The sequence below is a fragment of the Lycium barbarum genome, chromosome 7, assembly GCF_019175385.1.
Source record: "Lycium barbarum isolate Lr01 chromosome 7, ASM1917538v2, whole genome shotgun sequence".
In the NCBI taxonomy this organism is placed as follows: domain Eukaryota; kingdom Viridiplantae; phylum Streptophyta; class Magnoliopsida; order Solanales; family Solanaceae; genus Lycium; species Lycium barbarum.
The window spans coordinates 126,592,517-126,610,529 of NC_083343.1; the positions used below are offsets into that span (position 1 = coordinate 126,592,517).

General features: G+C 34.8%; 1 protein-coding gene across 1 annotated transcript; it reads right to left on the reverse strand.

Moving 5' to 3' along the window:
• Positions 1-10,764: 10,764 nt before the first annotated feature.
• Positions 10,765-12,714, reverse strand: LOC132604259 (transcription factor MYB8-like). Its single transcript, XM_060317685.1, has 3 exons — positions 12,471-12,714; positions 12,105-12,161; positions 10,765-11,537 (listed from the first exon to the last, which is right to left on the reverse strand). Exons 1-3 carry the CDS (start codon positions 12,601-12,603, stop codon positions 10,891-10,893), a joined length of 837 nt encoding a protein of 278 aa, XP_060173668.1. The 5' UTR covers positions 12,604-12,714; the 3' UTR covers positions 10,765-10,890.
• Positions 12,715-18,013: the final 5,299 nt, after the last annotated feature.

Below are 18,013 nucleotides of genomic sequence, written 5' to 3' on the forward strand. Positions count from 1 at the left end.
GCCTGATGCGATGTATAAAATTACATTTAGGGTGAAAATTATTTACCCTCCCCAATTTTATCTTAAAAATTAAATTTCCCTTTCAACTTTGAACAATGGTCATTCTTCAATTTTTAAAACAAAGTTGAAATTGTAACTGCGGAGTTTATAATGAGTTAATGGTGAATATTTCCTTTAAACTGCCTCGTCGAAAGAGAAGCCAGCTAAAAAAGCTGATTAGACAGATTTTATAAAATTTTATCAGACTTGACTAGAGAATTAACCGTAGAGATCTTCCTAATATAGGACTTCAATTCCCAAGAATGGAACTTTGACAATGATGTCGATATATTTAATCGAGAAACTTACCCATTATAAGTATAAAATATTATCCATAAAATAATCAAGAAACTCACCCGTTATAATTATAAAATTTGTATATTCAAGTTACGAGGAGAAAACTAATTACAAGTTGAGCAATTTGCTATTTAGTTTGTTCTAACCAGCGGAGTAACTAGTAAGTAGTTTTATTTTTAATTTTTAATCTGTTCCAAAAAATATATATTAGGTTTCATATTTAATATCAACTCTTTAAATATATAAAGTATTTGATGAACGTGTTTAAGATCTCTAAATGCAAAAAAATATTTGATATATTTTTTATTTTTTAATTTAAAATTATAAATTAATTTCTTTTTACTTTTTTAGATTTCATATCTAATTAAATAAGACATGTAAAATAAAATGAAGAAATTAATTTATTTCCCTCCTTCCCTCGGGAATTTATTGGACTTCACGTTGAAAACTTTATTTATCAACATTCGTTTCATCACAATCAGATGCAACATATATATGCACAGTGGTTGAAAATGCTTAGCTTTCTGTTTGGCATGAGTTATATGTACAGTTCAACAATATACAATCCAGCATAAAATATTACATTTATGTTGTCATATTTTTTATTTACATCAGCATAGCCAACCTTTTTCTGCAACAGTGTTTATACACATGATATACAACATTATACACTTACAGTAGACAATGTGTCAACCTTGTATAACAGTATGTATTATATAATAATGTATAAAAAAGTCATTTCGGATAATATTAGAAATATGGGCCATTTCGGGTAAATATTTTCTCCAAATACACATAGAATGTTATTTTATTTGTTATACGTTTTGTTTCGTATCATTTGCCAGTCATAAGAAGGTAGTCATTTTTATTTATTTTTTTGGTTGAATAAGAAGGTAGTCATGACTCCTATAGTAAACCACACAACTGATGAATTAAGAACATAAATTACTATCCAGTACTGTATTGTTGGTTTGGACTTAATTAGTCAGAATGATTCTGAAATAACAAGAGGGGCCCGGGGGGAGAGAGGGGGGGGGGGGGGGGGGATTTTTAATTAGTAGTTTAGTGGATGTATTAGTGGCTTAGTGCTATTAATTTCTATGGAAATATTAATAAAAATGCTCGTTTTTCGCTTCTGTGAATGTGCTCAGCTGAAGGTCACGTGCTATGTGGACTGCATATGCCTCAACTAGGACATAATTTATCCAAAGAAACTTAAAAAGGTATTATTAAGACTTACATGCTTGAAGAAACCCTAATCACTTATTGTGACTAATTACATATATTTTTAAAATTATAGGATTTATTTTACAGGAAATCTGTAAATGTTAAGATACAACTAGAGCTCCCTGTAATATGGAGTAGTCATCATCTATAACAATATTTCATTATAACTGTCAAGTTTTGTTAAAAAAAAAAAATGACTTTTCATGTTATGTTATATTATATGCATATTTTCTATAACTGTATTTCGCTATATCAGGAAAAAAATATCCGAACAAATGATACTGTTATAGAGAGATTTGACTGTAGTAGGATATCCGCATTATTAAACACATGACATCTTTGCCGATTATTATTCTTTTATTTGAATCGTAAACCGATTATTTTGTACTATTTCCTTTTTTGGAGCTTGAAAGTCAAGCCTTGTTTCTCGAAGATTACGGATATTAAAAGCCACAAAACAATTGGATTAAGCTAGAGTTCAACTGACGTAAAAATAAATCAGTAATTTTTTAGTACAATAATAAATAAGTACAGTAATTGTTTTGGGACAAATGCACGTTAACCGACTAAAGTTCAGATTGTGCCTAGCTAGTATTTAGCTATGTGCTTGTGGTAATTTTTGCTAAAGTAATTATTTTTTGGCAGAAAAACAATTAGAATGGCACTTAAATCTTAGTTAAATAATATTAATTCTAGTGTCAGTACTAATTATGCCGCCCAAAGCCAACTCAACAGGTGATTGAAAAAAGAGTTGCTCCTCCGGCGTAACCGCAACGATGTAAGAGTTTAACTTTTGTGTTGTACAATTCCTTTATAATACAACAATAATATACTGTTATCTCACAAGTGGGATCTGAAAAGGATATATAGAGTGTACGCAGATCTTACCTCTACTTTGAGAGATAGAGAGGTTGTTTTCAATAATTCGTTTATACTATTGAAGGAAAATGACTTACAATAATAGGTGATTTTTCCCGATAACTTACTTAATAAAAAAATTGAAGTAATTTAATTAGGTTACAAAAATATTGTGAAAAAATAATTCCATCTCTCACACTTTATGTGATGGTGTATGAACAAGCACCAAAATTAAAAAATAAAAATGAACTTTTGAAATTTGTGGTCTAAATGTATCAAAGATATTTGTGGGTTATGACCATCATTTACGATAAACAAGGAAGGATGCAGTTTTAAATTATTGGGCTCATCTAAATTCAGGTACTCTGAACGCAGAGTATAAATTTATGAAAGATCCATTAAAATTGAAACAAATCATGTATATAAACCCACAACTTTAAGATATAATTTGTTTAATGTTAAAAATCTTAAAGGTTGAACCCATAGAGTTTAAATCATGAATCCGCCTTAGATCAGTAAATGAAATTTTTATAGATAAACTATTTTTAAATGTCGAATGTGTCATTTTTGAGGATAGACTAAAAAGAAAATAGGTCACATCAATAACAATGTGTATCGATAATATTATATATGAGTTTAAATTTTATGCACTGACGATGTAATACATAACCAGGTCATGTGTTATGCAATTACAAGTAGTACTCTTATTTACACCCCCCATCCCCATATGGTTGTCACCGTGCCAGTGAGCTCTTGGCGAGGAAATCTTAGAATAAGTTGCTAAAATGAAAGGGATAGGAGGATCAACCCATTCAAGCAATTTCAAAGAAAAACTATTAGTAGCAAGTAGAGAGATTTTCTTTTCCTCTTCAAAATACAAAAAAATGATAGTAGGGTAGAGCTCGACAAGAGTTCAAGAATAGGGTAAGATCCTGTCCTTGAGATTCAAATGAGAAAAGAATTTAAAACCTTTAAGCACCCCAACAAAACAAACAGAATAAGAAAAAGTTTCTTTTAGGGAAAAGCAGCATATGGTGGATCTAAGGACCTTAATATAAAATTTCATGGAGAAGGTGACTAGTTTGCCAATAGAAAAAGAACAAAAAAGAAAGTGACTAGGAGCCCGTTTAATAAGTTGGGGTAGTCCAACTTATTTTTTTTGGCTTATAAGCTGTTTTCAGCTTATAAGCTGCTTTAGATAAACTAAGTCAAATGGGTCCAATTATTTTTTTGAGCTTATTTTAAGCATAAAATGACTTTAAGCTGGCCAGCCAAACATTCAAAAAAGCTGAAAACAACTTATAAGCTAACTTATAAGCCAATCCAAACGGGCTCTAGGTAATTAAACATCTACTTTATAGCATTTATTCGTCGCTGAGATGTATAATTTAAACTGCAGGAGGTTTTAAAAGTTTAATACAAACATAGGACCCGTTTGGCCATGAGAATTTTCACTTTTTTCGGAAATTTATTTCACTTTATTTGGAAATTAACGTTTGGCTATGAATATTTCAAATACAGCTTGAAGTTGTATTTAAAAACCTTGTTTTCACTTTAATACATTCAAACAACCAAATATTCTTTCAAACACAACTCCATCTTCAACTCTAACTTCAAAATTCCAAATAAAGTGAAAAATATTTGGTTTTATGGCCAAACGCCTACATAGTTTTGAATTAACTTGTCTCAACGTTACTAGTAGATATTCATTGAAAAGAAATAAAAAAGAAAATGAGCTGTCTTCATAGAATTCAAAATGCAGAATTGGCATTGTGAGTCTTGTTTTTCGGTCTTTAAACTGATTATTTTGTCTAGTTTTCTGGCTATTTAAAATATGTTAGGTTGCAACTAAAGATGTCTAGTCAGTAGTCGCTCTTATTAAATTTACGAATTTGAAAATACAAAAATTTGTTGTTCGAGTGACATTTAAAACCATCCTCTTCAAAACGAGTTGATTGCTTATATGGTCACTTAATTATTAAAAATTGTATCGTAAACTCAGTTTTCGTTGCTAACAAAACACACACTCAACTATTAAAAATGGTGTAACAAAGTCAATTTTCTTTATAGAAGAAAAGTCACTTTATTATTTTATATCACACCAAATATACTCTTAGCTGGAAAGTGTATTTTAAACAACAAATTAATGACGAAACACGCAATATTTGAAGCCAAAAGATAAACAAAAATATATAAAATCCAATATAGAACTATCGACCAATGCATTTCAAAATAGTTCAAACACATTAATACTCCAAATTTACAGTATTATTTTATGTTTCTATTATCAAAATAACTTTCAATATCTGTTATGGCCTATGGGAGTATATAGAGGGGTCGTTTGGTTGGAAATAAGTTATCCCAGGATAATTTATTTCTAGATTAGTTATTCCGGGATTAGTTATTCCACCCTCTTACAAGGATAAAATAACACTACAATCTCGGGATAACTAATCCCGGGATTAGTTATACCACCATTTTATCCCAAACAAACGTAGGATAAATTAATCTCAAATATATTCCCGGAATTATTTTATCACCGATTCCTTCACATTGCTGTTGGTATTTCTGTTCGGCTATTTTAGTTCCATTAATATTTGTGTTTGTTGGTACATTAGTATATACCCTTAGTCAATCTCTGTTCCTGTTATTAGTTTTGTACTGATATATGTTGCACTAGTTTGTTCAGTTTTGGATCTCTTTGTTTCTTGCCCCAGTTTTAATTCTCGTTTACTCTTTTATTTTTGTTGTATTACTTGCCAACTTGCCATTCTGTGTGTATCTATCATCATTGCCTATTGAGCGTTGACTCTAGAAACTTGCATTTGGTTCTACGGAACTTGATTATCATTTTTATCTTATTACTTGCCTTTAAATTCCCTACCTTTAGTGCATGTGCTTTCGTTTTGACTAGCTTAGATTTGCTGGTTTTTGTTTATACGGTCTGTCTAGAGTATATTTTTGGTAGTGGCTCTAGTGAACGATGGTAGAGTAGGGTCATCTTCTCGGTCGGGGACGGGGGCTCGGGTGGTAGGGGGGCTCATAGGCTGAGAGTAGAGTCTTGGAACATAGGGACTTTAACGGGGAAGTCCATAGAGTTAGTGAAGATTCTCAAAAAGAGGAGGATTAATATAGCTTGTGTCCAGGAATCCAGATGGGTAGGAGTTAAGGAGCAAGATGTGGACGGGTATAAGTTGTGGTTCTCAAGAGTTTCGAGGAGGAGGAATGGGGTAGGCATCTTAGTTGAGGAAGAGCTAAGGGATCAAGAGGTAGAGGTTAGAAGGGTAAATGATAGGATGATGTCGAAAGTTAGTCATTGGCGGGTTCACTTTGAACATTATTAGTGAATATGCGCCACAAACGGGCTTGAGCAGGCTTGGCCGAGGAGGGAAAGAAGAACTTCTGGGAGGGTTTAGAAGAGGCGGTGTGTGATATTCCACTAAGTGAGAAGCTATTCATAGGAGGGGATTTCAGTGGACACATCGGGTCGACGATGAGGGGTTATGACGATGTGCATAGAGGTTTTGGGTTCGGGGACAGGAACAAAGGAGGAGTCTCACTGTTGGACTTCGCGAGGGCTTCTGGGTTGGTGGTAGCCAATTCGAGTTTCCGGAAGAGGGAGGAGCACCTGGTAACCTTCCGTAACGTGTTAGCTAAGACTTAGATCGATTATTTGCTCCTTAAGAAAGATAATAAAAGTATTTGTAAAGACTGTAAGGTTATCCTGAGTGAGAGTCTTACGATCCAACATAGGCTCTTGGCTATGGATTTGGAGATCAAGAGGAAGAATAAGAAGAGGGTCGTGGATGATCGGCCAAGGAACAAATGGGGTAACTTGACTATGTCTAGTGCTCTGGATGTCACGACACAACTAGAGGGCCATGACGGGTACCCAGAGCTGGCTACCGAGCACCACTTATCATACTAACCATCACACCCAACCTAAACAAATATAGCTTCTCAAAGCAATACTTATTATGAAATGATCACTAAGTATCTCCCAAAAGCATGTATATATACATAGGCCCATAAGGCTACAAAAATGAGGTACAGAAGATACACTGAAGAGGTCACATCACATCTATTACCCACACATAAGTATCTACGAGCCTCTAGCTAGAACACTGTAATCATAAGGACGGAACAGGACCCCGCCATGCCCCAATATATACACAAAATAATATACCAAAAAGTAGCAACTCCGGAGTAGTGGAGTGCTCTTGTATATCTGCTGAATAGGCTCCTAAGAATTCGAACCGTCTCTTTGTCTACTTGTGGGCATGAACACAGCGTCCATAAAAGAAAAGGACGTCAGTACGAACAATGTCCTGAATATATAAGGCATGTATATCAACATAAATAAGAAATAGGAGAACATAAAGTAAAGGGATAACATGTAACTGATTGCCTCTTAAGGCGGAATCATGCATGCTAACAAAAGGAAACATCATATCATGTATACATATATATAAATAAGCTATCTGAGTCATATATCTTTACTAGCCCGCATCCGAGATAGTCATCTCTGCCGCCTACTAGTGGTGACTGCCCGGCCATATAGGCCCGGTGTAATCATCATCATAGCCACCCACTTACGCCCAGCGTAGTGGTGTCTGCCGGGCCAACTAGGCACGGTGTAATCATACATAAAAATAAAATAAAATAAAATAACATAAAGCAAGTATAAGAGCCTAAGTAAAAGCTGTAACTCTATCGGAGTGACGTAAGGTCGGTAACCTCCGATTATGTTATGGATCAACATCATCGCTAGGCCTCACCTTGAAGAAACTAGTATCATGAGGTGAGACAACAACAAGAATAACATCAATGAAATCATAAAGATGGAATTATCAAGCTCGTGGTAACATCATTATTATCATCATTATCATAGAACATATCTCATCTCTATCTCATAAGAAGCTCTTAAGAATCTTTAACTTTCATCTTTTGGGATGTAAGAAAATCATGGAAATATAGAGAAGAAATCATAGTATAGAAGTCATGCCTTTGAAAGAAGGAGACTAGCCTTACATACCTTTATGTCTCTTTAACTTTATCGACTAAACGCTCTCCTTCCAAGCTCACAATTCTACATACAAGATAATTCGTACTACATTAGATCATTTGAAACATGCTTAAGTCTAGTCTAAAGCGACTAAGGGCTAACGAAAATTGGGCAGCATTTTCTTTATTTCGACAACTTTCTCCATATAATAAAACAACTCCCAAATAGCAATAGCAACACCCACAATATCATAATCAATAGATTTCATTTGAATTAGTCTCAAATTTAACCAAATCCCCTTTTTGAGTTCACTTCATAGTCACTTTCTTCACTATAACATTCATAGTTTCTCCACTTTAATTCTTTTCCCTTCTAAAGGGTATTAAACCTTTACATCAGCTCAACCATACAAATAGGGTGAAGAACATACCTTGTATTTGAAGAACTTCAACTCACACAACTTATTCCAAGGCCAAGTTCACCACAACACTAAGTGAAAGCAAGAACATCCAACTTCCATAAATTAACTAGGTTTTAAAGGTTGATCTTCTCTTGACTTGATTTGGAATCATTTACTTTGGAGGCAACAATTTTAACTTTCTGGAAATTTGGGCAAAATACGCCCAAAAAGTGCCGAGACGTACTTTCCTCCGTGCTTCACAGAAATGCGATCTGTCAGTTGCATTGGAAAGAAGACTCGCTGAACTTCAATTTATGCCCCTCTCAAGTTGGACCAAAATTTCTGTCCAACATTCTGCCAAGTGTTTTCAAATTTTCAACAAACCTAATTTCTTCGATTCGCTTGATCCCGAAACCTTTAAATACTTGTCTAACACTTATTAAAAGTCTTTCTTGACCTTATAGGGGCATCATAGCCTCTCTGAACTCACGTTAGTTTGCTTACGACGACGCGAAAATTTACGAGGTGTAATACTGGAGATGGGGGAGAAGCTGATGGTGATGGAGGCTTGGGAGAGTAGTTGGGATGCGTTCAGTATGTGGCATAGGACTGCTAGTTGCATTAGGGAAGTAGCTAGAAAGGTGCTGGGGGTCGCTAAAGGTAGATTTGGTATGCAGCGAGGTGACTGGTGGTGGAATGGAGAAGTTCAAGGAAAGGTGGAAGCAAAGAAGGTGGCGTATACCAGGTTGGTAGAGAGCACGGACAACGAGGAAAAATTGATAAACAAGAAAAGGTATAGGACGGTGAAGAAGGAGGCAAAATTAGCAGTTACCGCGGCAAAAACGACAGCCTTTAAACGTCTGTAAGCAGAACTAGAGGACAAAGGTGGGGATAAGAAGTTATACAGGTTTGGCAAGACGATGGAAAGGAGGGCCCGTGACCTAGACCAAGTGAAGTGCATCCAGGACGAGGATGGACAAGTACTGGTAGAGGAGGCCCTCAATAGGCATAGATGGTAGTCATACTTTCATAAACTCCTGAACGAGAAAGGGGATCGAGACATTGTTTTGGGAGAGTTGGAGCACTTAGGGAGGCATCACGATTTTGGATACTGCAGGGATATTAAGGTTGAGAAGGTTAAGGGTGCTATTAGTAGGATGCGCAGGAGAAAAGCAACTGGGCCTGATGAGATTCCGATAGAATTTTGGAAGAGCGCAGGCAGGACAGGTGTGGAGTGGCTAACTAGATTGTTTAATATCGTATTTAAGACGGAAAAAATGCCTGAAGAATGGAGGTGGATGATTTTGTTATATAAGAACAAGGGGGATATCCAGAATTGCAACAACTATAGGGGTATAAAACTATTAAGCCACACTATGAAAGTTTGGGAGAGGGTGGTGGAGATGAGGGTGCGGAGGAGCGTATCTATCTCAGAGAATCAATTCAAATTCATGCCAGGGCACTCGACTACGAAATTCATTCATCTTGTGAGGAGATTGATTGTGCAGTATAGAGAGAGGAAGAAAGACTTACACGTAGTGTTCATCGATCTAGAAAAGGCATGCGACAAAGTTCCAAAGGAGGTTCTATGGAGATGCTTGGAGGCTAGAGAGGTACATGTGGCGTACACTAGGGCGATTAAAGACATGTATGCTGGAGCCAAGACTCGAATAAAGACAGTAGGAGGTGACTCGGAACACTTTTCGGTTTTGATGGGGTTGCATTAGGGATCGGTTCTTAGCCCATTTTTATTTTCCCTGGTGATGGATGGATTGACGAGGCAAATTCAAGATGAGGTGCCATGGTGTATGCTATTTGCGGATGACATAGTTCTGATTGATGATACTCGCAGTGGAGTTAATGCTAAACTGAAGGTCTGGAAACATATCCTGGAGTCTAAAGGGTTCAGATTGAGCGGGACCAAGACAAAATACTTAGAGTGCAAGTTCAGTGACATGGCACATGAGGCTGGAGTAGAAGTGCGGCTTGATGCTCAGGTCATCCCAATGAGAGGAAGCTTTAAGTATATGGGGAGATTGATGAGGATGTCACTCATCGTATTGGCACTGGTGGATGAAGTGGAGACTTGCGTCCGGAGTCTTGTATGATAAGAAGGTGCCACCAAAACTTAAAGGCAAGTTCTACAGAGTGGTGGTTAGACCTACCATGTTACATGGAGCAGAGTGTTGGCCAATCAAGAAAGCTCATGTTCAAAAGATGAAAGTTGTGGAGATGAGGATGTTGCGTTGGATGTGTGGCCACACGATGAGAGATATGATTAGAAATGAATATATCTGAGACAAGGTGGGAGTGACATTGTTGGAGGACAAGATGCGGGAAGCGAGACTGAGATGGTTCGGGTATGTGAAGAGGAGATGCTCGGATGCCCCAGTGCGGAGGTGTGAGAGATTGGCTATTGATGACTTTAGGAAAGGTAGAGGTAAGCCGAAGAAGTATTGGGGAGAGGTGATAAGACAGGACATTGCGCAGTTCTAGCTTACCAAGGACATGACCCTAGATAAGAGGTTGCGGAGGTCATGGATTAGGGTAGAAGGCTAGTAGGTAGTAGAGTGTCGTCTCGTTACAGTTGTAGTATTACTCATGTTGTTTCTTGTCCTTCGACGTTTGTTATTATCTATTATTTCTTGTACAGCTGGTAGTTACTATTCCGTTTTTATATGCTTTGACATGACTTCTTCACTTCCGTTACTTCTTTTTCTACCTGTTTGGAGTTGCTTTTCTTAAGCCGAGGGTCTATTAGAAACAACCTCTTTATCTCTCAAGGTAGAGGTAAAGTCTGCGTACATTCTACCCTCCCTAGACCCCACTTATGGGACTATACTAGGTATGTTGTTGTTGTTGTAGTAGTAGTCATGTCATATATTAAGAATTTACGTACAAAGAAGAAGTGATACATAATTTAAAAAAATAAACAAAATTAACTTCATTTGCACACTTTCTAAAAGCTCCTGAATCATTCTTTTCTGGACCAATGTGACCATCAAACAACCATTTTCAAAAAATTGGATCAAACATTTAAAAAGCTTGATGAGGAATTAATATCTCAAATTTCAGAAAGAAGCTGAAAATACTCTTTGTAAACCTCCTTTAGGGTGTAACTGCAGCTAGTTGGCTCTGAGCATTCAGTTGAAAAATCACCACATCCATTCAACAATTCATCAAACAATTGAATCTTCTCATAAATTTCTTCAATTTTGTCTTCCTTCTTGTCAACTTCCTTAGAATTCAACATGAGGGTAATTTGGGCAGCATCATTATCTTGACAACTACTTTGGCTTGAAGAATATGAATATCCATGTGTAAGCCTTATTGGTTTTGGGATATGCACGTGGATCTTCTCAACTACTGCTTCATCTTTTTCCATCTGGCTCTGGCGCTTTTCCTGTTCCAGCAGGTTATCTGTCTTTCTTGACTTTTGTGCCTGTCTTTGCCGTTTCTCTTCTTTGTTTTGTCTATGTTTTCTTTTATTAAAAGATTTAATAGTTCGTTTCGGAGTGGATTTTTTAGGTTTTGGTTCGATTCCTGCTGCCTTGAGTTTCTTCAAGAGATTCGTGTGCCAATGATTCTTGATCTCGTTATCAGTTCTTCCTGGCAATCTTCCAGCAATCTGGGACCATCGAGCACCTAGGATTGAATGAAGACGGATGATAAGATCATCTTCCTCTGGACTGAAATTTCCTCTCTTAATACCTGACATAGACGAATTCAGAATTTAAAGTCAGTGTAGTCATGTCGAACGAATGTTATCTTACATATTACTTTAAAATTTTAGCTCTTATATATGTACAGTGGTGGACAGGGGCGAAGCTAGAAATTTCGCTAAGAGTGTTTAAGGTTTAATATATATGTACACAAAATAATTTTTAACCTATGTACACGGTATAAATTTCTATATACTCGGTATAGTTTCTTGATAAAGAATATCCAACTGAGCACCCTTCATTATATCTACGAGTGGCGTCGCCATGAATTTATACAAGGGGATTCAAGAAAATAATAAAATTTTACACCTGGAGTTTTGAACCTGTAACAAAACAATTTCCCAACCTCCTACGTATGCCGCTTCATTATACTGTTTCCTTATATCAAGAGATTTAGCAATTTATATATTACCAAGACAATCGGTTCAGATTCAATTGAATCTTTTATCCTACACTTAGCTCTGCCACTGTATAGAGAGAGATAATTCGAGCAAAATTAGTAATGGGGTTTAATCAAATTAACAGAACCTACTTTAAATCTGCCTTTAATTAATACCTGGTCGAAGATAGTTCACCCATCTTAGTCTGCAACTCTTGCCACATCTAAGAAGTCCTGAATATGCAAAAACAAGTCACCAAATAAAAAGCACATGAATAGTGACATTGGTACACTAAAAACATTCAAAAATGTCTATTTACATTTACTGTATTCTTGAGCAACAAAATAGTACTACTACAACAAAAACAATTACGTCTCAGTCTTTAATGAGTTAGGATCAGCTATATAAATCTCCATTACTTCGTTTAAGCTCAACTAATGTCATCATCATATCAAATACAATACGTACAATCTTTCCTCCTTTTATTGGTTATAATTAAGAAATTAAAGTAGCATTTTATTATGGAGTTAAAGAATTGTTACCAGCATTCATAGGCAAAGACCTCCAATTTCCTTCACCATTGAGGTGGATATAATTAGTGAGGAGCATGTCTTCTTCTGTAGTCCATGCACCTTTTCTCATTCCCACTTTAGAACAACATGGGGCTCTTCCCATTGAGAGGAATAATGTGTGTATGTGTGAGAGAGAATTATGAAAAGTTGCAAAAAGAGACCAAACTTTCCCCGAGGTGGAGAGCCTTAATTTTTAATAAGCAGATCTAGCAGAAAAATCACTAATACTGTAGACTGTTTTATAGCAGGCTCAGGTGAAGATGCCTGGGATAAGTATGTTAATACTACTTTTTGTTTCACGTGAATCAATTCTTTCGAGAAAGGATTGGTATTACATTATAGGCACATGTTCTATAAAATAACCACTTGTACTTTTTGTTTCACGTGAATCAATTCTTTCGAGAAAGGATTGGTATTACATTATAGGCACATGTTCTATAAAATAACCACTTGTACTTTTTGTTTCACGTGAATCAATTCTTTCGAGAAAGGATTTATTACATTATAGGCACATGTTCTATAAAATAACCACTTTGTACTTATTGATAAGAATTTATAACTACGATGAGTTACTACTCTTCTCTTGTTGAGCACAATCATGATTCATGAAGGACTGGGTTTAGCAAATGCATTTTCTTTTTTAGAAAACATGAGATGCAATTAATATTTAATAAAGTCAAGAGAATCTTCTTGACTGCAATACAATGGCTTCCACTAGACGCAGTCATTGAGCTAGAGGTAATTCATTAAGGGTTTCAAGTGAAATTCTCTAGGCAAGTAGGGTAAAAACAACTTTTTTTTTTACATATACATAATTGAATCCCTTTAACATAACAAACTTTTTAATTTAGTGGCAAAGGGGGTTCAAATTGTTGAAGTCTCAGGTTTAATTTGTATCTCAAGGGTTGCATTCTTGCATATTTTTTAGTCTTTTTTTTAGAATGTCTGACTTTGCCATTGTTGGGAGCGTTTGCAATATGCATGAATTGACACAATTTAAGCGTACAACATATGAAAGATCCGGGCATGTCAAGGTTAAGTAACTTAGTTCCCAACAACATTTCAATACATACCCCAAAAATGGATCAATTGTAGAACCACAAGCTTCAAGTAGCCCATGTTTTTGGGATAAGACAATATGCATAAATCTTGCAAAAAGTAGCTGAATGTGATGAAGTGTATATATATATATATATATATGTTAGCATACTTGGACTAAATCAAGAGAAGATCATCTCTAAGATGAATTAAAGAACTACAGCACTCAATTTGGTTGTAACCTTTATTAGCTACAAGTCAAGATTTGGTATGTAAGAAACATATCTTGGAAAGAAATTGATATTCAATAAGTAAAAGTACAAATTTAGTAATATTTGTTCTATAATTAGTATTTGCAGAACAATTCCATTTTGATAGAAGAATAAATCAGTTTCCTTCTTTATTATTTCTTTCAAACGCTTATCACTCATGATCAATCGGTAAAGCAGCAATCTACTTCAATAATAAGGTCAAGTTGATCAATATGTTTTTGTCTTCTACTTGATAACAACCCAATTCAATGAAACAAGTAATTGAAACAATCATCAAAAACTACATAGAATTAAGAAAATCAAGTTGTAATAAAAATTGAGGAGGATAGATTTAGAAGAAAGAAAGAATAAGAATTTTTTAAGAACCCCTTATTTGAATTCTTGGCTTTGCCGCTTATTGCGATCCTTCCCAACACTCACAAAGAGCCTACTATTATATTATTCCGTCCATTCACTTTTACTTGTCACATTTTGCTTCTTGAGAGTCAATTTGACTAATCATCGGAGTTAAATTGAATTAGATTAGTTCAATATTTTAAAATTAAAAATTATGTTTGAAAACTATACGAAAAATACTAAAAGTTGCAATTCTTCTCATATTAATATGATCAAAAAATACATCTTAAAAATTTTGTTCAAAGTCTATGTAATTTGACTCTCAAGAAGTGAAATGTGACAATACTATTTATACCTAGGTTCTAGTTACAATTGCTAAACATCCCTAAAGGCCTAAAATAGCTTTGGAATTTTGTGACATTTCTCGCATTCTCGGAGTGTAGTCGCATTTGCGGAACTATGTCAAGAAATTGCACGGTTTGACCTTCAAATGGACTGATTTTTAATTTTTATCCTTTCAAATCGAACTTATGCTAGTCAGGCACAAAAATTTTAAGGGATCATGTATAACTTATGAGATACTATAATGCGAAACTATAAAATTGTTTCCGGCGAAATAATTGTTTGTCTAAATTAAAGACCATCACAAAATAGGGCCAAAAATGCAAATGACCCGAACTCTGTGGATCTAGGCCCATCGCAATGGTGGTATAGGCCCTGGGATCCTGGGCTTCTGTTGGCCAGCCCAGATTCAGCTTCTTCCAATTCCTCTTAATTTATAGATAATTACACCACCGTACCTCTCGGAGATCTAATTTACTAAATCTGGCGTAACGCTTTAATTATTACCCGTGAAATTCATTATTAATGCAATTTCTTGTTTGCTTGCTATTAGTTTTTTCATTTTATAAATCTCTTTCGACAGATAATTTATTTGGGACTCTTTGATACTAAAAATTGTCAGGTTTGTGTGAAATTTTAAAATGCATTACTAGATGCATGGACTCTATATATAAGTTATTTCCCCCTTAATTTAATACCTTTTTCTTGACTTAGACTCTTGGCCTCCACCCTTTAAATAATCACATAAGCTTGTTGTGAATATTGATATCTCCAGTTTTTTGTTCATATATATTGGGTCTTGGCATGCAGATGGCATGAACTCATTATAAGATCTTACTCAATGAATATAAATACAAGAGTCTTTAATTGAAATTTATTCTTATTTGGTTCCTTGAATTTAGGCTTATCGTCAAAACTTTGACGATGATTAAGCCTATATTTGCATTCTACAATTCCATAATAGATGAAACTAGGCGTAAAGCGACCAAAATGATTATCCAAAAATTTCTCAAATTTCTTTTAATTTATATTATCGCCATTCCAAGTTGAATCATACGTTATCCATTGCTTTTCCAAAGCAATTCATTTTCCCAGTATGTGGAGAAAATGACAGAGAGGTATGGAAAAAAAAAAAAGGAAAAGAAGGATATTGACTGATCGATTAGTGGTCAATGTCCAATAGCCATGAAAAATATAACATCATATGTGTGCTTGGCAAAGTAAACCATCTTCTCTAAGAAAATGAAATGTCCTTCCCGGAAATAATCCCACTTACTATTGGATCAATGAATTTTTTATGTTCTATTTATATGTTTTTTTGTACTATTTTTTATTCATCTCATGTATAAAGATCATATAACTAAAATAACATTTAAATATAATGAATAACTAAATCAAATCTCTCTGACGTACTTCTATCTTATGATCTAAAGTGTTTTTCTCAATAAGATAAGAAGATTGACTTTGACTCTAACTCAACCTCAAAAGTCAGCTCTTGATTGGGTGAGAATTGTCTAATATACCGTATAAGGAGATCACATATTCAGTTATTCACGTCCCACCCGATGTGGGACAATTCACCTTGCAAGCTCAGGCCTACCAACAAAAGCTCGAACAGCATAATATGACGCTGGCATCAACTAAATCAATTATTGATTTGGTCTGACTTTGATACCATGAAAAAAGAATTTTTTTTTCCTAAATATATGTTCATCCAACCGTTTAAACTAAATGATATATATATAATATGTGTAATATGTGTATAATAGAAAAAATAAACAATAAATTCGGCTGATTATTTATATTTATATATGATCCAAAAGAAAATGAAATTTAGGCCTACTCAACCAAAAGTTTGTTCTTTAAGGCGAGAATTATCTAAAATCTTATAAAAAGACCATACATTCACATCTCATCAAGACGTGGGACTATTCAACACAATAATCCTCGAGACTCATGCATTCCAGCAAAACTAATTAAAATCAACTTGGGACCACTTTAAAACCAAGGGGATAAGATTGGACTATATGTGGTCAGGGAATTTCATGCAAGCATAAAAAAGAAGAACGTGTCACTTGCATTTTGAAAAATGTTAAAAACTCCTCAATATGAAGTACTAGATGATTATACCAAAACAATAATATCAATGCGTATCTTTATAGCTAAAGCAACTTTATTTTTACAAGTAATATCTCTATCACACTGATATAAGTCGTTTTCTTTCTTTAAAGGGAAGTGACATCATTTCTAGCATTATATATTTGATGCACTTGGCAGTTGGCACAAAGTAAACGATTTTCAGACGACCACCTGCCTACGTAATGTACCCCAAAGATTTAGGGTGTGTTTGGTCCAATTTTTTCATATTTGAGTGGGCAAAATTTTTGAAAAATATTTTTTCTAGTAAAAGAAGGGAAAATGAATTTCATAACCTCCATCCCAACCACACCCCAACACACAAAATCACTCCCGTAGTATTTGTCTAAATTATAAATAAATACTTTTGAAATAATTCTCTTACTTATCAAACACTAGAAATAAAGTAAAGTCACTTATTTTGCATGAAAAACATTTTCTTTTTCATACATACCAAATACCCTTAGGGGTCGTTTGGTTTAAGGTATAAGTTGGGTTATCCCAGCACTAATTTTTATACCAAGTTTGGTATAAGGTATAAATTAGTGCTGGGATAAATTTATACCTTATACCAAACATGGTATAAAAATTAGTGCTGGGATAACCCAGCTTATACCTTCTTAACCCACTTATACTGAGATTATTTTATACCATCTTTTAGATGGTATAAAATAATTCCAATAGATGGGATAAATTAGTCCCGAAATTATAATCTCAGGACTAATGAGTCCTTAAACCAAACGACCCCTTAAAGAAAACAAGAGAATAAAACACTTTCTCTTGCTCTTTCTCTTTTTTATGTAGCGCTCTTTCTTTGTCAATTTATTTTTAAAAGGATGATATTCTTATATTTAAAATAATTTAACTTTAAACTTTTAGTTTTATTCTTAAAGGCATAGTTTTTATAGCCACAGAAATCTCATGACAAAAGCAAGATCATAAATTCTATAAATTTTAATTTCACACTCGTTCAAACATGTACAACTCTGCATAAATTATTATTTTTTTCACCCTCCCCTAGGAGCTTTCTCTCATTTTTGCTTCTCTGGTGACTCGAACCCACAACCTTCGGGTTGGAGGTGGAGGGTGTTTACCATTTTTTTTTTCTTTTTTTTTTTCTTTTTTTTTTTGTTTAAATTGGGGGTATCGAAAGAGGAAATGGGAGAGGGGATGACAAGGTGGGAATCGAACTCTCACTAATAAGGTTATAGTTCATTTAGCTAACCAACTGAGCTGCTAAGATTTTCCAAGTGTCAACCCTCTCTTGTCTAATTTTTTTTTTTTTATCTATTTATTTTTTCCCCTCACCTGAGCTCTCTCTTTTTGCTCCCTTGGTGATTCAAACTCCTAACCTATAAGTTGGAGGTGGAGAGTGTTTATCGTCTCAGC

Coding starts and splice junctions, on each gene's coding strand:
- LOC132604259 (XM_060317685.1), bottom strand. CDS start 12,603: ATGGGAAGAGCCCCATGTTGTTCTAAAGTGGGAATGAGAAAAGGTGCA. Junction 12,162..12,470: donor GTCTTTGCCTATGAATGCTG/GTAACAATTCTT, acceptor TTGCATATTCAG/GACTTCTTAGATGTGGCAAG. Junction 11,538..12,104: donor GGTGAACTATCTTCGACCAG/GTATTAATTAAA, acceptor CGTCTATGTCAG/GTATTAAGAGAGGAAATTTC.